The following is a 22,213-nucleotide window of genomic DNA, read 5'->3' as shown; positions in this document are numbered from 1 at the left end:
AGGGAAGTCAGGACAGGAGTCAAGGCAGAAACAGAAAGAGAACTGTAGGGACTCTGTTCCCCAGCTTGCTTTCCACAGCTTTTCCAGACTGCTTTCTTATACAACCCAGGACGGCTTGCCCAAGGAGGCACCACCTACAGGGATTATACTTTCCAGTGTCAATCACTAACCAGGAAAATGGCCCTACAGGCTGGCTTATAAAACCAAGTGGATGGAAGCAATACCTTCATGGAAGTCCCCTCTTCACAGGTGATTCTAGTTTGTGTCAGGTTGATTGAAAAGTAACCAGTACATTTGACAATACCAGGTTTGAAGCAACTCTTGGATCTCCCTGTGTATATCCCGGTCTCCTAATACCCACTTGTCTTAAGCAAAGACCCAGGGTTCCTTCTTTTTGTCCTTTAACTCTTCCTCCACATTCAAAACACTATTAATTTCTAATTCTTTTATGCAATCAGGGTTTTGTGAGCTTTCCAAAATTCTCTAAACTCCATCTCCAGTCATCATATCTGTCTAGGCACTCTTGTGATACACTTAGGAAATGTCAATTGTCCTAATAAAGATAGATCGTTTTATATTATCTCCAACTCAGCTCCTTAAGTGAATCCATAACAGTTAAACATAAAATTTCTGATGTAACTTTGAATTTCATATATCAGAGAAAACATCCTTTTCTCTTCCTTCTCTTTCCCAAAAGCCTAAGGGACAAAAGGAAATCCAACAATGAGTGGCTTATTTTTTATTTACCAAGTAAAGACACTGAAAACTATCATGCTAAAACGTACAGTGAAAATGAGCAACATTTATTATTATGTACCTGACACTAGTCAAACACTTTACACTATACAAAAAAAAAAAAACCAAACCTACATGAGGCAGATACTATTTATTATCTGTTTCCTTTTACAATTGAGAAAACAAGCCTGAAGCAAATTGCTTACCTAAGTTTTCACAATGAAAAATAATTTCAATTTTTACAATCTTCAAATACTACAAACACAACAACACAACAGACCTAAACAGGGTTAAAATTCTAATAGGTTTAGTGTTGGGGGATATGGTTTTAAGGTGTGTTACTTTCGTTTGTGTTGCATTTGTTTGACTCTGTGAAGCTGTGTCACTGTGCCTGTCTAAAACATCTGATGGTCCTAATAAAGAGCTGAATGGCCAGTAGTGAGGCAGGAGCAAGGATAGGCGGGGCTGGCAGGCAGAGAGTGTAAACAAAGGAAGAATCAGGAAAAGGAAGGAACAAAGGAACTAGAAGAAAAGAAGGCCACCCAACCAGCCACAGAGTAAGAGTGAAGGGAAGACATAGAGAAGAAGGAGAAGGAAAAAGCCCGGAGGCATAAGGTAGTTGGAATAGTTTAAATTAAGAAAAGCTGGCAATAAACAAGCCAAGCTAAGGCTGGGCATTCATAACTAAGAATATAAGCTTCTGTGTATGATTTATTTGAGAGCTGGATGATGGGCCCCTCGGAAAGCCAAAAGAGTAAAACATCAAACAACAATTTAGCTTGGTGAGAAATGTATTACCTTATCCTAATGTCCTCATTTTATCACAGACAAACAAAAGTCGAATCAGTTTGGCATTCATCCATGAAAGTGTCTGGGAACCATGGCTCTCTGACAGCTTGATACTGGTTACAGGAAAAGGGAGGTTCTTTGATCCGCTAGAGAAAACTGACTTTAGTACATCACCATCAATCCAGCACCATCCCAGACTAAAGTGGCAACAAATGGTTAAGGCAGTAAGAGTCTGGCAAGACCTTTAAAAACATGGTGGAATTTTTCCAGAGACGCGGCCTCCAGGGGGAATGATGGCCACTCTGTGCGCTGTCAGCATTTCCTTTATGAGACATGGGGCCCCAGGAAGTCCGGGATTTGCTGTGACCAATCACTGGTGCCAAGACAAAGCAAAGGACACTTTTTCACATCCTGATGCCCAGGCCCAAATTCATAAATTTATTTGGAAATCAGAAGGAGTACGTTGACACTCTGGAGGAAAGCACAAAGTAGGTCAGTGAAGCAAAATGAAAGATTAATATCTTCACTGATGGGTGATATTCAGCTGAATCCATATCACTGCTGGGAAGCAAATTCTGCCTTAGTCATGTTTCAAATGCAAGACAGGTTGTAATTATTTACTTGAATCCAGATGGTAGATTTACCAAACTCTGTGTGTGTGTTTGTGTATCATCTATCTATCTATCTATCTATCTATCTATCTATCTATCTATCTATCTATCTATCTATCTATGCCTCTATCTAATCGTTTTCCCAATTTGTACATATTATCTTTCCAAACACTAGATTATTGTTCAAAGTAATACACTAGTTCTCAGGGGTGAAGTATATGAGAGTTAGTAAAGGCTGACCAATTGTCATGAAAGAACAAATTCTGGCTGCTTTGCCCCATCTCTTAAATCCAGAGGATTTAGTTGTTGACAGCAGAAAGGTCCCCAGGATATATACCAAATATCTGCAAGTTACTGGAGACCAAAAACTTACACAGTTATAGTCACTGGACAAAATTTAGCCTGCCATCTATTTTCATACATTCATGAACTAACCATCTTTTTTTAATTTAAAATGACTGGAAAAAAAATCAAAGAACATTATCTGATAAAAAACTGAAACTATTTGGAAATTCAAATTCTACCGTTTGTAAAACTGTACTTGCATGGAGATATATTTGTCTACTATCTATCAATGACAAGTTGATTGGATGTGATTGAGGCTGTCTGTGTTGTCTACAAAGCCTAAAACATTTACCATTTGGTCATTACAGAAAATGTTTCCAACACTTGTGATAAGTTCGTTTCACAAACAAGTCTAAAAACACAAAGATAAGGGCTCTTCAAATATGAAGTAAGCTTAATTTTATTTAGTTTACTGTACATATGCCTCCAAGAAGGAGACAAAAAGAGGTTGAAAAGGAAAAAGAAAGCCTGAGTGGGGCAGTTAAATTCCAAATCCATAATCCTGGGCTTTCCAGTCTTTATGTGCTATCTATGTTGTATTCACTATCACTGCTCATAAGTACAGTATTTCATCATAGCTTCTTACTGCTTATGTTTCCACATGTAACTTTCACAGATGGTTGTGTGGCTCCGCACAGTTGAGATCACTACGTGATCTGTAAGTTGAAGGCAAATATTTGTCATTATAGTTAACAGTACATGTGTAAGCCAAACAGCAAGACTTGGCTTTTCGGGAAGGCCTTCACAGACGTTCTCATGAACACCATCTACATACAGGCGCAGGCTTACAGGTTGTGTTCTTACCAACAGAGCTCTGATGGAGGGAAGTGGTCACTAAGCCTAACCAACACACCCTGCCTCTCTCTGGTTTGGTGTTGATTCCAGAAACCACATATGGATTTGAGTTCTGCTCCACAGGAGGGGATTCCATGCCTGGTACTGCAATCCTTGTCAAAAGTCCGTGGTGTGGGAGATCCTAAGCCCTAGGCTAGAACTTGCTATTATTATTTTTCTCGGTAGTCATGTTGTGAAATTGCTTCCAAATATTGATAAATGATTGATAAACAGCATTGTAACTGGGGACTGTATGCACCCTCAAGCAATGATAAGCCTGACAAGACAGGGGAAGTAACTATGATGGACAGGTTGCAACCTGGAGCAGATGCTGTAGTGACATTTTATTTGTATTTTAATAAATAAAGCTTGCCTGAAGATCAGAGAGTAAAACAGCCCCACTGGTCAGCTTTACAGACCAGGCAGTGGTGACACACACCCTTAACCCCAGTAGCCACACAAGTTTTCTATAGAAACCTGGCAGTGCATGCCTTCAATCCCAGCCTTACACACCTTTAACCCCAGCCCGAGAGAGGAATATAAAACGGGAAGAGACAACTCTCAGACACAGCCTCCTTCTGAGATTCCTGAAGACAGGATTTCCATTTTGGACTAAGGTCGAGTCTGTTTTGCTGACTATTTTGCTTTTCTGACCTTCAAGTTGAACTCCAATATCTCTCTCTGGGTTTTTATTAATTGTGCTACATTAATCACTTCATGAGGACCAGACTGCTCCCCTCTCAAGTAGTAATACATTTAGCAACTTCTCTGACCACCCTTCTCAAGATCAAGCAGGCTTTTTAACCAACACTATTAAATTATGCATACCTCCTGTACCCTTAACCCAATCCTTTTCCTTCTTACATCTAGAGCTTATATCAGGACTCCAAAGACAAACTTGGAGTCACTGGACCCTGTTATATGTTCCTTTTCTTGACTCACCATGGTTACATCTCTCTCTAGTTTGCATAGGCAGTCATCTCTTTGGTTAATATCTTAGGACCATGTCTGGAGATAGAAAATTTTGGAATTTCTGGAGCAAAGGCTTTTGTCCTAAATCTTTAATTAAAGTTATAAGATGAAAATATTTTTCTAAAAAATCTAGTTTAGAATAGGATCAAAAGGGCTATCAGCAGCAGCTACTTCACTTCCATTTGTTCATAAAATATTTTTGATAATAGTATAGTCATAAAAAAGCACATTAGAATTAAATAAATCCAGCTGTTACTTCAAACAGATACATCCAACATCCTAGAATTAAACTAAGCTATCCTGTGTTTTCCTCATTAACCTCAATAAACATGAATCACACTGCAATAAAGAACTTACAAAGAGAATTTGGGAAATAATAATCACTCTTCATATGTAATATAAAAATCCTATTATGCTTCTACAAATTGTATTAGGAATATTTCACATAAAATCTGCTCCTAATCAGCCTGAAAGGGAAATAGCAAGAAAGGATGTTTTCAAGACACCCATGCATCTGTTTACTAAACTGTAACCCACAAATATTTTGGACAACAGAATATTTAAAAGTTTACATAAAAGTAATGATTCAATTTTGAAATATATAAAAAATGTCAAGAAGACTGAGATTTAAATATTGTAAGTCATTTCTGAACCTTTTTCATACTAGTAAGATTGTAGATCAATATAGACAAGGTGCAACCTTCCCGAACAGGAATAAATTCTCTCGAATGTCTTTCTAACTGATTGTCTGTCTGCCATACTCCATGGAGCGCTAGCTCAAACCTGGAGGTCTGTTTTCCTGGCCCTCTAGTTTGTTGCCCCTTTAATATCCCAACACCTTTTTTGTGGAGAAATAAAGCACTTCCAAATGAAACATGCTTTCATGAGCAGTTGGACCTGAGGTATTTATGACAAAGCAATTGACTGAATGAATCTTAGACCTAAGTATTTAAATAAACCAACGCTCAGGGGTGGGCATTTTCTTTCACTCTTCTGGTCATGCCAATCTAAAACAAAAAGTGTAACCTAAGTAATCTTGCTCTACTCCAGTCGGAGAAAATCAGGAATTCGTTGACCTGCTGTCTTGGACAAAAATATGCAGTACTTGGGTGTTTAAATACCAGCTCTTTCTCAAGTCCTTCCTAGCTGGAATCTGTTCAGTAACCCTCCCATTTCTTTTGGATTGCAAATCTGTGGCCAGTTCTCTTGGCCCAACATTTTGAAGAACCCCCATTACCCCTGTCACTGCAGAAGATGTTGGAAACTGGAAAGGGCCACATATCCTAGGAGACGAGGGTTGCCAAATGAAAGAACACTGGGTTTTCACCAAGGCCAAAGAAGAATGCAATAATTGAGCTCTCTCTGCAAACTCGGGGCACTGATGAGCTCTTTGGAGAAACTTTTTAACCTAAGGCCAATTTTCTTAGCTTAGCTGCAGATGGCGGTAGTCTCTTGGCTTAACTAAAGCAACTTTTCACCTCTGTGTTCTCTGTGTATGCTGGGGACACATTACTACCCATGACCATGGCAGGACACGTCCCTCTTGTTGAGTCATATACAACTTTAAATATTGATTGAAGAAAAAAAAAACAAACAATTCCAGCACAACCAAGAAAACCAAACTAAAGCCTTGCACTCAGAAGAATGAAGGTGAATTTAAAAACAGCAAAATGAACATAAAAACAAAGATCATTCGCATTAATTTTCTTTGTAAATACCGTATTTTTCTACATTAATAATTTTTTCTCATTATATGTATATAGTCACGAGCTGTGGGGACAAGTGTCTGCTGATCAAATTAAGTTACTTTAATAGTCACTTGGTTTAAAAAAAGAAAGAAAAGAAAAGGAAAAAAGAAAATATCTCAGGAAGATAAAAAAAAAAACAAGCCAAATGAGAGATCATAATTTTGTACCTCCAGTAACTTGTCTTATTTAGATCTGCTCAGAATCTATAAAATCCTGTATTCTGTCAACCCAGTTCAATTAATACTGTCACCAGTAGGCCATATTGACTGTCACATCTGCTGAGTCACATTTAATCTATTTGTTTCAAGAAGCTGAAGTACTTCTAAGAACTCACGCTAAGAAACGCTGGTTCTAGTGAATACTACTAATAATTATCGTTAATTGGATGGTCAGTTTATGCAGAACATCTTACTGTTTTACTTGCATTATTTTATTTAATCTGCACAGTTACCCAAGGATGTATATCAAGCATTTAAGATCAGCTTTGTATCATTCTTTTCACTAGCAAACCTCCCACCTCCTTCATCAAATGTCAACCTGAGTAAAGAGCGGAATGACACCTTCAGGATTAGACACCAGGTGAACCACCACAAAATGCTAGTGGCAGGCTGAATTCTAACGAGGAGAGCTCACCTCAAAGGACTTCTAGTAACCGTCCATCTTATTTAATTATCTTCAAAGGGAACAAAACCATTTTCTATGATAAATAACCCTTAAAACATTGTCTGAGAAACTATTAAAATGTTCTTCTCAACTCTATATGCTGGGACTACGAAATCACTTAAAGGGAATATTAAATACTTTTTTTCATCACATTAAAGAATTCTTCCCTGCGGTATTTTTTAAAGTAATTAAATTGGCTCATTTTAGTGCTCTAAATTCTGGCCCACTTTGATTATCTATACAAATATACAGATATAAAAATGACATAGATATTAATGTTCTTTGATTGGAAATTGTTGCTACTTTCCAGAAGTACAGAAGATTGACAGCAATCCAATGCAACTTTAGTTTGTGCTCAGTCCACAACTGCACATAGGACCAAATGAACCTCATAGGAGTTATTGAGTTAAAAAGCAGAAAGTGGCCACAGAGGTAGCTCAGTGGGTAAAATGCTTGATACAAAAGTTAAACACTGAAATTCAGATCCCAGGACCAAATAAAAGTCTAACAAGGCTATACTCCTGGAATGGGTTTGGGGGATGGGAAAATGCAGGCTTGCTGGCTGGTCAGGCTAGCAGAAGCTTCAAGTTCAGCAAGAGACCCTGTCTCAAATATATAAAGTAGAGATGAGATTGAGACACTCAACCAGTGCCAACTTTTGCCCTTTACACACGAATACCTGCACACACGTGAATATCACACACATACAAAGTAACTTCATCACAATGTCACACCTTTCTTCCTCACAATTAATGTTCTTATAAAGTATCTTAGTCTCCCATAGTTTCCCACTGCTGTGAAGAGACACCATGACCATGGCAACTCTTACAAAAGAAAACATTTAACTGGGGTGGCTTACAGTTCAGAGGTTCAGTCTAGTCCACCATCATCATGGTGGAACTTAGCAATGTGCAGGCAGACATGGTCCTGGAAAGGAAGCTGAGAGTTCTGCACCTTGCACAGGCAGCAGGAAGTGGTCTGTCTCACTGGATGTGGCTTTAGCATAGATACCTCAAAGCCCACCTCCATAGTGACGCACGCACGTCCTCCAAGAAGGCCACACCTCTTAACAGTACCACTCTCTATGAGCTTATGGGGGCAATTACTTTTAAACTATCACATCAAGAGATAAATTGATATGGAAAACAAGTGAGATCTCTTGGACAAACTCATACACAATAAAGACTGTTACAATGCAGATGTGGCATGAATAATAAAAGACAAATGTTGGGGTTCAACCTGAAGGTCAGAAAAGCAAAACAGCAAGCCACTGGCTCTTACCTCTATCTCAGTCTGAAATGGCGATCCTGTCTCTAGGAATCTCAGAATGAGACTGTGTCTGTGAGCTGTCTCCTCCTGTATTATATTCCTCTCTAGTTCTGGGATGAATTGTGTGCATCATTGGGATCAAAGGCAAACTACTGTGGCTACTGGGACTAAAAGTCTGTGTTACCACTGCCTGGTCTGTAAAGCTGACCAGTGGGACTGTTTTACCCTCTGATCTTCAGACAAGCTTTATTCATTAACATACAAATGAAATATCACTACAGCAGGTAAGTGTGCATTTCCAACACTGCTGTTATCTAAGCTTTGGAGTTGCTTTTTCCTGTGCCTGAACTATTTTTCTGGGGCCTTTGTCTAGCTAGCTGCTTCTAGCACCAGCTACCACTGCCATTCTTTTCCCAAGATCACACAGAGGGAGTTTCTTCCTTGCAGAACTTTAACTTTTCAGGTTTGTGTCCTTGATAAATGTTTGCCTTCTGTCTTTATATTACAGGCTTCAAGAGAAAGAACAAAGGCCAGGCTCCTTTCCTTCTCAGGTCTCTGCATCTAACAATGTGGCAAGCTCACAGTAGAGCAGTGGTTCCCAACCTTCCTATTGCTGCAACCCTTTAATACAGTTCTTCATGTTGTGGTGATAGCCAGCCATAAAATTATTTTCATTGCTATTTCATAACTATAATTTTGCTACTGTTATGAATCATATTGTAAATAGCTGATATGCAGGATACTCTTAGGGCAACCCCTGTGAAAGAGCTGTTCCACTCCAAAGGAATTGCGACCCACAAGTTGAGAATGACTGAAATAAATGACCTTGCCTTTTACTGGTAGCAGCTTACATAAACGAACTGGGAGCCTAACCCCTCTGGGAAACATAGGCGAATGCTCTGTTTAGTTCAGATTTTCCTCTTAAGGAGGTTGTTGTAGATTCTCCCATTGGGTTCTGAACAAGCTAGCAAAAAAGGGAGCAAACTAGGGATGTCAAGACCTACCTGGTTTTTAAGAGTAACTCTCTCTAACTTCATTATTTTGGTTTAAGAATAGTTTAAAGAGTTATAACGTGTTCCAAACCATTGGATATATAGCTGTCTCTGGCACCCAATGAGAAAGAAGGACAGTGCTTTTGCAGCATCACAATACCCTACCTTCAGATGATGTACCAGCCTCAGCAACCTAAGTATGAAGCTGATGCCCATTTACTCGCTTTGCTTACTATGAAGACCTTCCTCTTGCAAACATTGGTCTCAGTCCACAGGAAGCATAGCGAATCACATAAAGAACAAGTCTACCTGGCTTTGCATTTCAGAGATGGGAAAGTCATGTAACATTGCTTGTCTCTAGAACCTTCCTTAAACTACTTGATGAAACAAAGGGAGATGCCAAAAATAGCAATGAAGACCTTAAGGTCTTTACAGTTAAGCAATTCTTTTTGTTCCTGGAGAATGTTTTCTAGAGACAGTAGTGATGCTATTCCTATGTTGATAGTGAAAAGCTTGATATTGAAACAAGGTATGTAGACCCATCGAATATTTTGTATTTAAGTGTTTGCATCCAACAATTAATACCAGAACATGCCCCTCAGCCATAGCAAACATTTTGGAACTAGAACAATAAACTGCCTTTTGAACTTATCTTAGAAGTAAGTATGTGCCTGTGAATCAAAGTGATAGACCATATCAAATCCACAGAGGAATGAATACATCTTCTGATTGTTCTCTTTCTCAACAGCTGGAGATTGGATATAGATGGACCATCAAGAGGCATGAGGGGATGGGTACTATTCTTGTGATGGGGCACACAGGAAAAGCCAGGCAGTCAGAACCAGTGCTCTAGCCTTGTGTCGAAGGCAGCTAAAGAAGGAAATGCATGTCCATTGTGCATGACCCACTGCTACCTTCTGTTTGAAAGATCAAACTCACAGTCTAACACAATGAACTTCTTAGATGATCCAGAGGTAGCAGTGTGATCCAGCAAAGCATAGGTTCCGAGCTGGAAAGGACCTTTGAGATTCTGTTCTACCCCTTCACTCTACGAAGTGATGACTGGAGCTGGAAGAGTAGACACATCTCTTGATCGCCACAGCTAGCTGATAGTAGACCAGGTTGCAGGCATCCTGAATTCTAGTTCATTCTTACCCTTTCTGGTGCAATTAGCAAAATTCCATAGAAGTGATTCTAGACTCTCCCTCTTGGAAGCCTGAACAACTTATTACTTGGGACCAAACACCTCCTTTGTCTAAGAACGCAACAAACAGGTACATTCCAATAAGGCTACTCAACCTTCCGTCATGGGAAGGAAATAAGACACAGCAAGACCCAGGCCCCATCTCAGTGGCTGCTGCTGGGAACGGATGGAGAAGGACTAACGCTTGTACTTCTTGACTAGTTAACTCTTTCCTTTAAAGTTCCCCTCTTCCTCAATGAAACTGGTTGTTCTCACTGTGAAAACTCACCACAAAATGTCTGGGAAACAGAAGCTTGAAGTCAGAAAGTAAAAAGGGATTTACATTTTCAAACTTGGTTCTATAATGTTATGGGGAACAATCATCATGCACATGAAATTTTCTATAAAAGCTAGTGCAGTAGGTTTTTATTTTTCTCTTTGCTCTTTGGGGAACCACCATCCCACTCCAAAATAAATACATGGAGACTTATTCTTTCTTATAAATGCCCAGGCTTAGCTTGTCTTATTTCTAGCCAGCTTTTCTTCATTTAAATTATCCCATCTACCTTTTTCCTCTAGGGTTTTACCCTTTTCTATTTCTATATATCTTTTCTTTCCTTCTTATTCCATTTCTGACTGTTTGGCTGGGTGGTAGCCCCTGGTATCCTTTTCTCCTTTTCTCCTTCTCCCTTTTTCTTTCTTTCTCCTTCTAATTATTCTTTCTGTCTGGCAGCCCCACAAATCCCTCTCCTGCCTTGCTATTGGCTGTTCAGATCTTTATTAGACCAATCTGGTGTTTTAGGCAGGCAAAACAGCACAGCTTCACAGAGTTAAACAAATGCAACATAAAAGAATGCAACACATCTTTGGACCATCAAACAAATTTTCCACAGCATAAGCAAAGGTAACACATCTTCAACTAATATTCCACAACAAACTTGCAACAGGGAGAAACCCCAATTGTCAAAGGAACAGTAAAGGAAACATGCAAATCATCTAAATATCTACCATGGATTACAGCTCTCTTTTTAGCAGGGAAGACACTATATAGCAGTGACTAAAGCAGTTGCCAAAGGCTTCATAGAAAGTAAACAATGTATTCTAGATAATAGCAAGATCCTTGAGCATCAACCTTCTATCCATTCTCCCTCTGTCCTTAGATACCCTGCTTATACTTAATTGTGAAACTATATGCTTATATTTGAATTTCACAAAATTCCATTTCTACATGCCAGTATGACATACTGCTTACCATCCTCATTTTCATCAAACACTGGTGCTTTGCTTGAAGTGTTGGCTCCCATGATCAAGTCTGCACTGACCTGGACACTCTAGTTATAGAATGCTGGAAGAAATACTCATCCTTGTACAGTGCAGGTCCTGGAAAGTCAGCTTGTATCTACAAAAAGAAAGAAAGAAAGAAAGAAAGAAAGAAAGAAAGAAAGAAAGAAAGGAAGAGAAATAGTATCCTTTATATTATAGTTTGTGATATATTGTAACAAAAACATTAACTTGTATTACTGTAGCAAAAATTTTTTTTTGTCCTTAAAAATTACAATAGAAATGACAATGCATGGGACAACAGGAGAGGTCACACTGCACAGTGCCATCAAAAGTCAATCTGTGCTTACAACATAGGGAAAAAGCAAAATATTTCCCAGATATTAAGAAAAAAATTAAGGTAAGGCCAGTTAAGTGACTATAAAATAAAATTAATCTTAGTAACCTTCTGTATTTTAAAGAAAATAGGCTAACTTTACATTTTCAGTTTTGCTTTGTGACCAAGAACAACCCTAAAATCTTCCCCTTAAACATGAAGTTGTCTTATGTTTCCCCTTGCCCTGGAAGGCACCACAATGGATTAGATGTTACTAGCTAGTAGATGGTGTCCTCCAAACATTTTTTCTTCTGAACTTGGAGATGATAATGGTCTTTACCCAAAGGAGAGTTAAATGTGATCCACATACATTTAACTCCTTGTAAATATATGGCATATATATATACATATATATACATACATGTTGTGTATTCATATTATATGACTCCTATGTTGTATCATATGAATAAACACATTATGTGACATTTATAAATTTTGCTTGCTTGGGGGCATATTCTCTTATGTAGCTTAGGCTGGCCTTCAGCTTCCATTCAGCCCTCAATAGTTAAGAGAGCACAGATGTTCACCACTAGCCCTGGCTCTTCTACATATTTTTATGTACTAAGTACACAAATGTAGATACATATTTAAAACACAGTAAACAAAGTACTTTTATAATAACATATTCAGCAATTATTGATCTTTCTAAAGTACAGATTAAATTATATGGCTGAGATAAAATTTCCTTTAAACTGCACATTGATTCCTTTAAAAATACAAATGTAAAGACTCTTGCTATCCTGGAACCTATTAAACAGAGGCATTGTCCGGGTTCCAGTTCTAAGAATTGCATGATCATGGCCTTGAAACAGTTACTTAGCCTCTGGCCACAAAAACGGGGACATAACAGTGCCTCCTCCAGGAGTCACAAGCTCAAGTGCCTTTAAGTGCCAGGAAGCTCACACAAAAGACCAAACCAGACCAGGTACAGGACATTCAGGCATTATGAGGACAATGGCGGTACTGGCTTAATCTTAAAAATGTACTTGAGGTCAGATGAAGACATTTTTGTGTACGGAAACACTAGCCAGGGACCTTTAGAACTTCTGAAACAGGGTGAAGTGCCAGAATTTATAAAAGAAGGTTTTAAAATTCAGCTCAGCTCTACAGCTCAAAAAAAAATCATGCTCGGGACAAATATGATTTATAGATATAGATAGAAAAGCAATAGAAGTGCAGTAATTAACAAAGTACCTGGCACATACAATACAAAAAGAAGAAATGGCTGCCTCTATTATTTTGACAGGCACATTATTTCCTTAGCATTTATCATTTTTTTCAGGTGTTGACACTTGTTGACCTTTTGTTTTGTTTTGTTACTTTTCCCCCTTGGAATATTTTTATGCACGAAGTAATGCAGGTTAGATGAAGAATTAGAGAGAGTATCCAAGATAGACTGGTTTATGAATAAGTTATTTTTTTAAGAGAACTTGGGGAGTTCCCAAGTATATAAGAAAAGCTCATTTTCTCATTAGGAATATGTAAGTCAGGCCTTCGTTTGGAAGGAAGACCCATTAAGGAATTGCTCCTTTTCCAACTAAATGCCAACTGCTGGCAAAATGCCTTATGGTCTTTAAAAAGAATCATTAACTGTAGAGCAAAGAAAGAGTCAGCAATTAGGAAGTTGACCAATTAAATGAGCTAGGACTGGGGAGAGGCTTGGGGCAGGAGGCTGGTGGCTGCAGCAGGCTCAGTGGGATAATTGAGATCCAGGAAGATAGAAAGAACTGCTGTCAGTTTAAGTCCAGAAACAAGGCTTTTAAACATGAGAACAGTGAACGAAGAAAAAGTAGGATGCCCATTGCATTTGATAGAAAGTTAAGAAGCAGAATGGAGCACTTTTTGTCCTTTAATATTGCATAGAGTTTGGGGGGGGTGAATAGCAATGACTCTACTACCAACAACATTAGAAAAAGAGAATGGATCCTATGCATTTTAAGGAACAGTGATTGTTAACCCTGCAGAGTCAGACTTCATTCATTTTGTATCTGGTAAAAGTCTGAATGCACGCTTTCACGGCACATAACTGCCCTACCATGCGTGCGTTCTTCACACCTATGTTTCTCTCAAGTAGCCCTTCTCTCTGCTGCATGAGATGCACCAAGCATTGACCTTGCACTTTGACAAATCACAGGGAGGCAGAGGTGGAAACATTACCACGTTTTCCCACATTTCAGACTTCCACTCTGGGGTGCAATTTAATCTGCCGCACAGCCATCCGTTTCACTGGGAGAAAGGGCCATGTGAAGGGACGCATGGCCCTGGATGCTTAGAAGGGGCCAGCTAAGCAGTCCTCAGTGATGGTTTAGTATCTTCCCCCATAGTAGCTACCACACAGAATTGCCTGAAAATTGTCTTTAACTTTTTCTCCCCCAAGCGGATAACCAAATTAGGTACGTTTCTCTCATAACTAGAAAGAAACGGGCCTTTCTCTGGCAGGAAAATGGTGACTCATTGTTTCCACTCTGTTGAATAGAGAACAGGAGAAATGTTAAGACTCTTTCCCATAAAACCTCTACCCTCCCTGACCTCCTGTTCTGAGTCCTCAGAGTCAGCTAAGCATGGAGAGCAGCAGCCATGTGAGGAAAGGGAACCCTAAGCAGACAGGCAAGAAGGCGGATTTGTCTTGCAGGAATGGATGAAACTTCACACTCTACTGAGAGCCCATAATTACCACATTATTAAATGTAGCCTCATGTTCAATACCAGCCTTTCAAGTGCGGCTTGCAGACCTAAAGGAGTCAGGAGGCTTCTCTGAGCAGTTCTGTCTCCCTAGAGACTCTTAGAACTGGAGACCGCCAGCCAGGTGTGATGCAAGAATGTTGCAACATCCGATGGCACCGTGTAGATTTCATTATCACAGTGTGTGCACAGTCATAATTATTTTTTATTTGCATTTGAAAAAATGAAAATATTTAGAAACACAAGAAACAGGGATGGGAAACATTCAAGTTAGCAATATTTTCTATTAATAACTGTTTGCATTTTCAACCTCATGTCATAATTTTTAGGTATTGAAAGTTGCAGGTAAGTAGAGTGCCTTTTCCACCTCCCCAAATCAGCTCAGTGGTCTGCACACACCTCAGCAACTTTAACAGGGAGAAGTGTTTTCAGAGAAGCCCCCTGATCCTCACCAGGAAAGAGGGCGCACCTTGCACCTTGCTGGACTCATTAGCCATCCTATTTCTGAGATCTAAGTACGAGGACATACATCTTTACAACTCTGACTTACGCTTTTTAAGTGCCGCCTAGCAATCCACAGCGCGAATACAGCACAGTTTACTTTCTCTGTGAAAATGTTCCAACTCTGCTTCAGCTTTGGATGGGGCAAGGGACCTACGAGCACGGAAAGCAATGCTAGCTTTTTTTGAAACTCATTTCAACCCAGAGACTATTTCTTGAAGTCTTTGGGGGCAGAGGTGGTGCAAAGCTGGAGGAGCAGTTGAGGGCAGTAGTTAGGGTGAGTGCTATCCTCCATCTGGTTGTGCCAACCACGCTGACCAACCGATTGCCTTTGTGTTCTTTCTCTTCCCCATCCCCTTGAACTTCCCAGCTTCCCACCAGTGCCCTTCTTCACTCAGGACGATTCTGTACGTGCAGTCTCTACTCACCCACTCCGCGTCCTTCCTCCAGCCCTTCCACTCACTTCAGGATGATGCTTCCATTCGAGGAGCTGGGGCAGACCACACTCCGCAGGTCAAGAGCAGTGGGGACGGAAGACACCTGCCTAGCAGGACGCCGCTGCGGGAGCAGCCAGGGAAGGCTGCGTGCTGGGCTCCAGGCACCTGCGGGCTGCCAAGGGGACCCAGCGCAGACGCGGAGCTCCCCAGCAAGGGGCGGGTCCCGGGAGAAGAGGAAAATGCCAAGCAGCCCGCCAGGGGCGTCCACAGACGGCGCCCTCCCCTGGAGCGGACTGCCAGTCGCCTGGACCAGCGCCAGTCGCCTGGGGACTGTGCGTCGTCTGCGGGGGGCCGGACGAGCGCCCCGGGAGGGAGAGTTGGAAAGCAGGAGGGCGTGGCTGGAGTCCGGGTTGCTGGCTCTGTAGCTGCCGCCTGCTGAGCACTCTGCTACTTCTCAGACCCGGGCAGGGATTCTCCCCAACGTGGTTCGTGGACAGCACTCCCGTCTCCTCATCCTCCTCCGGGCAGCACTATGGGGTGGTGGATGTGAGGGTGGCAAGTACTAGATTTGGATTGTCCATGAATTGCCCCATTTTATTGCTGCGGTAATTAAGGCACAAGACAGAGAGTGATTGTCCACTGTAGCAGAACTGTCGGTGGGCAAACTCTCCTGTCTCCCAACTTTTCCTCCATCTCTGCACACTCACCTGCCGGTGGAAGTAAAAATGGGGACTCCCAAAAATTCAGAGATAGGTGATCAAGAGAGAGCCATTGGGTCATCTTCCATGGTAGTTCCTTCTACTTCCCTTGGCAGTCATAATCACAGTGGAAGTAACTTACCATTTCCCTCCACTACCAGGGTCACACTATTCCTGGTACAGTAGCTGCTTCAGAAATGACCGATGTGACAGCGGGACAGCTGCCGGGCAGGGACAAATGGACAGTGGGGGAATCTAGTTTGGGAGTGGCTACAAATTCTAGCTATCTTCAGGTATTCCTGTCATATAGGAATACCAGATAAATGCTGTCGAATGGTCAGATCCGTAAAGAGAAACTGGAAAAAATAAAAACACATATTGGGGTTAAAACTTCCGCTATGTATGTCCAACTCCACGTTAAATATTTAATTTGTAGCGACCAATGCCTGTCCCAAAAGGTATTTCATAAGAAGAGAGAAACACAAAGATGTAGAAACAAAAGTAGCAGAGAATCAAGCTCTCCCCACCCCGCTCCCTCCCTTGTGCACCCCAGTTTGCCTGCAAACTCCTCCAAAGGCTTTAAGCGTTTTCCTTTTGGATACCCAAGGCAAAAGGAACACGCGGGTAAGACAAAGGCGCCTCTAAGTTTTAAAAGACTCGGGAAGAACAATTCATGTTTACCTGAGAAAGGCTAAGGAAGTGGTTCAAGAGCCGCAAGTTTCATCTGGAAATATTCCGTTCTGTACTTCAACAATTTCAGACACCACAGACCACCCTGAGAAGTCCGGTATGGTTGTGTTTTCACTCTCGTGAAAACACAGCTAGATGGATCCGTGAGTAGAATTCTGCAGACATTTCAGTCACAGACACAGTCTGTTTTACTAAGTTTTTAAAATCAGTTTTAACCATGTTTCTAAAACTGATTATCAAGGAATTGGACAAGCAATAAAAATTTACCTTGCCTCCCTAATCTTCCAAGACATAATGAGTTCTGTTTTATCATTCAAGGAATTAATACAGCAAGAAAGTGGACTGGGACAAGATCAAAGTCCCCAGAAACCTCCCTGGTTGAATTGGAGAGCTGTAGAATCAGGCAGCCTTCCAGCCAAGAGCCCAGACTGCCATCCCTGTGGTACTTACTGGCTGTGTCACTCAAAGCCCCCAAGCTTCAGTGTTTCAATATCAGTAATGACATCTCTAGTCAGGGGAGAACTGAATAACGTGCCTATTTTACCTTGGCCAGCAGAGCACACACTCAGATTAGCAGCTGCTAAACTTTCCATCTCAGGGCTAGGGAGGCTGCTCGGTGGTTGAGAGCACTCTTGTCTCTTGCAGATGACCCAGATTTAATTCCCAGCACCCACATGGTAGCTCGGAACCATCTGTCCCTCTAGTCTCTGGGGATCTGATGCCCTCTTCTGACTTCTATGGATATCAAGCATGCACGTGAATACACATAAATACATGCAGGGGGAAAACCACATAAATAAAAATTTAAAAATCTAATAAAAATGGTAAAAGATTACCGTTTCAATTAACAAGCTAGTAGGCCATCCCCATCCTTCTCAGCCCTGCCATCCCCTACAGCGTCAGTCACTTTTGCTTAAAACAAAGCTACAATCCAGTCAAGTACACCTGCCCCTTGTAAGCTTGGCGTACAAGAAGTTTTATTTTTTAAAAGGTATATTGGTCATGACACATGAGTCATTAAATGAAGATGTTAATGCACGGCACGGGATACTTCATCTAAGTTACTGCTCAGGGAGGTTCTAGAAGTCTCCAAAACAACCCAGGTTCTTGCCATTGCCCTTGGTTATTCACCTAGCTCCTTGATAAGAGCCTATCATCGAAGACATAGAGAAATCAATCTCAAACTGCCAGGCGAGAGTTTCTTCCCTGTTGGCTAGCTTTTATCATGCTGGTAAATGCTATGCAGGTTGCTGGGGATGGAAGACATCAGTGATCTTACCCAGTATAAGACTACACGCTGCAATATCCACCTGCCCCGCCATGCAATAGTGGTGCAAGTGTTATAGGATAATGATTTTCTGATTGGATTTGAGGTCTGCTCCACAGAGGGAATTCCATAGCTGCTACTGCAATCCTTGTCAAAAGTCCATGGTGTAGGGGAACTTGCTATTGTTACTTTGCTCAGTAGTCATGTTGTGAAATTGCTTTCAAATATTCATGCTTATACGAATAGGCTGGGACTTCTCTCAGCCTTGGTCTGAGTGTTTTGTTTTGTTTTGTTTTGCAGTAAATAGCAGTCAATGTCTAGTGCATAACTATCCAAGCTTCTGAGGACGGGAGACCGGAAGCCCTAAATAGAACATCTCCATGCTCTCCCCATGCTGCCAAGACTTGGGGATCATAAAAGAAGAGAAAGTACAAAGACTGGAAGAGCTGGAAGATGGGAAGGAGAGCTGTGAATTGCTTTCTTCTGTGCGTGACATGGTATTGAACTCATGAATTCACAGCAACTGTGGTTCCCTGCACAAGGCCTACGCAACACCAAACCAGCCTCCAGACCAGAATTAGTGGGATAGCTGATCTGTAGGCCTCACCCCATGCCGAGGATGAGGGTAGTTGCAGGAAGAAGGAGAACTGTTCTTCTGGAGAGTATGAATGGTGGGGTTCTCGTGCTCAGCAGATGGCCCAACACCCTTACACATATGACCAGCACTAACTCGACTTAGTTGACTATCAGTTTGGAAGAGGTGTACCGGGAGCGGGAGGGGGGGGAGTGATATGATCATATTTCATTGTAAACATGTATGGAAGTTTCAAAGATAACAAATAATTTAAGACTGTATCCTGTCTACCAGGAACAGAGTTGTTACAACAATATAATTGCATTTTATTCTCTTTTTTATTTAGTTGTTCCTATTATCTACCGTTCGTACTTCTTGCCTGTTTGCTGCACACATCTCTGTGAGGAAAGGGCAGCCTGCCATAGCCCAGGTACTTGCCTAGCTGGGTTATATGCATATGTCAATCTCTGGAGCCCCCCAGTGGAGAGCAGGATGAAGTAGCCAGGGAAGCCTTGAGGCACAGATGGTCAAAGGAAGTCATGGTTTATACATGTTTTAACAGCTTGGACTTAAACCATGTACCTCTTGTCTTGAAATAGTCTGGCGCCACTGCAGGTAAAACAAAATGGCATTCTTTGCCAGTCTTAGTTACTGTTCTATTATTGTGAAGAGGCACCATGACCAAGGCAAGTCTTATAAAAGAAAGCATTTTATTGGAGACTTGTTTATAGTTTCAGATGAGCCTGTTATGATCATGGTGGGGAGCACAGCAGCACACATGATGTGGTGGGGAAGTAGCTGAGAGCTACATCTCAGGCTGCAGACACATGGAGAGAGAGAGGAAGGAGAGGAGAGAGAGAGAGAGAGGAGACTGGGCTTGGTGTGGACTTTTGAAACCTCCAAGCCCACTCCCAGTGACACTGCCTCCTAGTCTTTCCCAAACAGGTTGCCAGCTAGGGACAATGCATGCAGATGTGTGAGTCTCTGGGGGCCAATCTCATTCAAATCACTCCATTACCCTAGGAGTCATTGTCATAAACCACGTGCCCCTGCCACTCTGTTCAACTAACTCAACTTGAGTCAGGGTTTCTCTAAGGCCAAATCGCCTCTCTGCAGGCTGTGCTGAGTCTGGCTTTCCCACAGGACTTGGGATAGTTCTTTATAGACATGCCTCTGGATTTCTTTCCACTTAGCTGTCACATCGGGTTCTCAGCTCCCATTTTTTCCTCCTGGAGATGCTGTTCTTCAACTCCTTCTTTACAGTTCTCTTTTGGTCCCGCCTTCATTTTCCATCACCCTCCTGGATTTCTCCGGCCATTGCTCACCAGGAGCTGCTGTAACCATGATTTTTGTTTCGTGACTACTTTGCTTCATTCCCTGATTGAGTGTAATGGTGTGGGGGCAAGAACAACCCCTGCCTTGCCTGTCTCTCCTGTGTATGCAGCATTGAATCCGGCAGTTAGCTACAGGAGATGTAGTGTAAAATACGTGTTTGTCCTGGAAGGAAAGACAATAAAGCCATACTGTACCTCAAAGCAGTAACCACAGGAAGGAAACAGCCCTCTATAGGGAAAGGCATGAAGGAAGCAAAAACTAGCAAACACTGCAGCTCACCAGGAGGGTTTTGTGGTTTAGGTAGAAGTTGCCTCCGAGCCTGGAGAATGGAGACAAGGGTGTAATATTGGGAAAAAAAATAATAAAAAATTTAGTGCGATTGGAGGCACAGCGTGTGGTGTGCAAGAGGGATGAGAGGAACACCTTGAGGAAAGAAAGATGGTGTGCAAACACTGAATTTTTAAACAGATATCACTAGAGGCTTTTAGACGTGTTAGCAGAAACTGGCAATTCAGTGTCAGGGAGGCCACTCTGTCCTCTTTGTTTAAGACAAAGCTTTGTTTTTCTTATTTTGATATGCAAATCATACCCAGCTGTTTCGATGGTGTGTTCTCATAACAACATTCCAGCTCCCCCCAGTAATCAGCAGGTTTTAGCAGGATTTACTCGGTTCTCCGATATTCGCTGACTGCACCCCTGTGTTTATTGACTTTCACCGGCTTTGCCCGCTCCCACAATCCGGCCACCCGGAGATATGGCACGTAAAGGTCTCCTATACCTTTCTTTTGTTTCAGGCATTGCCCTGGAAGAGATTCTCCCATTTGTTTACCAATTTCAGGACTGACTGAACTTTACAGTTTTCAAATACCTCTTACAGATCCTGCAACTCCCTCAATATCTGTTTAGTTACCCAGGAGTCTATACTGATCATTCCTGCACAGTTAGGAGGGCTCCTCACTGGGAGCTGTAGAAAGGAAGACAGATAAAGCAACTTCTGTTCTTCGGACGGGCTCTGCTGAGCCCAAAACTCACAGCAGGCTGCCTGTTACTGCTCAGCTGGGAGTCAGACACAACTTCCCTGACAGAGACTGGGGGAAACACACTTAGGAAGAAAAGGGGGCGTTTTTATTCTGGTGCCTTAAATAAAAGGTAAACATAGTATGGGAATACTTCCTGACAGCTGCCTGAAAATAGTAAAGGAAAGTTTGTGCAGTTAATGGAGGTCTGTGGATCGTTTTTTTATATATGTATAAATGTAGTATTGAAAAGCTACATGTGGGGTGCAAATATTTAGACTAGCGGTTCTCAACCTTCCTAAAGCTGTGACCCGTTAATACAGTTCTTCATGCCTTGGTGACCCCCAACCGTAAAATTGATTCTCACTGCAACTTCATAGCTGAAATGTCGCCACTGTTATGAGTAATAATGTAAATATCCGACATACAGGGTGGTCTTAGGCGACCCCTGTGAAAGGGTCGCTGGACCCCGAGGGGTCATGAACCACATTGAGACTCTCTGATTTAGACTCTGAGGGCTTTTGCTTCTGGAACTGAACTATGTGCATACAGTGAAGCTCTTTAACTGAGCGGTGTCGAGATGATTAAATATGACAGCGTACAAAAAGCATTTAAAGATATGCCTTGTGCCACCCAGGTACCCAGGAACTGGATCTTTATACAGCAAATGCCTCTTCTGTGTGATCAATGGAAGAGGGTTCATCTCACCACCTACTCAGCTGGCTTCTCTGCTTTCAAAGGTCCTTGCCAGGAGACCACATTGAATGCTACAGAATCTTGTCCTAGGAAAGGAATTTGCTGGGCACTGAAACAGACTGTCACAATACAGGGTGACCAGGCCTTCCTAGAATTTGGGGAGCTCTGAGAGTACACAGCTGAAGTATCCAGGGTAGTCTGGAGGTGTCAGCAAAGTGGTTACAGACTATCCATGTGTGCTCATAAAGTAAGTACTAGCTAGTTATACAAAGGGAATAAAGAACAAGGGGGCCAGCCAGAGGGAACAGTGTGGACACAGCTGTGGGCTGGAGCAAACCTGTGTGTTCAGAGAATGCTGGTTAAGGAAGATACTGGCTCGCCACACAGAATGAACCTCAAAGGCAATGTGAAAGAGCCAATGTGACTGTTTGGGTTAAGGCTCCACCCCAGCCCCTGGAATCCACATAGTCAAGGAGTCTGAAATGTTTGAGTAGAAAATTACACCCCAAGTCCCCTCCC

The 22,213-nt window shown here is 41.7% G+C and overlaps 1 protein-coding gene across 2 annotated transcripts in view; it reads right to left on the bottom strand.

Annotated features, from left to right (window-relative positions):
* Nucleotides 1–15,585, bottom strand: part of Stk32a (serine/threonine kinase 32A) — a 128,751-nt gene extending 113,166 nt beyond the window's left edge. The window contains exons 1-2 of one of the 2 annotated variants that reach the window (XM_005356048.3): nt 15,410–15,585; nt 11,394–11,540 (exon numbers count right to left, since the gene is read on the bottom strand). In XM_005356048.3, coding sequence (XP_005356105.1) covers nt 11,394–11,445 — 52 coding nt within the window. In that variant the 5' untranslated portion in view covers nt 11,446–11,540; nt 15,410–15,585. Of the gene's footprint in view, nt 1–11,393; nt 11,541–15,030; nt 15,110–15,409 lie in introns of those variants that run through there. The other variant, XM_026783586.1, reaches the window with a different exon arrangement.
* Nucleotides 15,586–22,213: the final 6,628 nt, after the last annotated feature.

Source organism: Microtus ochrogaster, chromosome 18 (assembly GCF_000317375.1).
Source record: "Microtus ochrogaster isolate Prairie Vole_2 chromosome 18, MicOch1.0, whole genome shotgun sequence".
Lineage (NCBI taxonomy): Eukaryota > Metazoa > Chordata > Mammalia > Rodentia > Cricetidae > Microtus > Microtus ochrogaster.
Note: the sequence above shows the minus strand (reverse complement) of the source record. Positions and strands in the feature narration are given on the sequence as shown.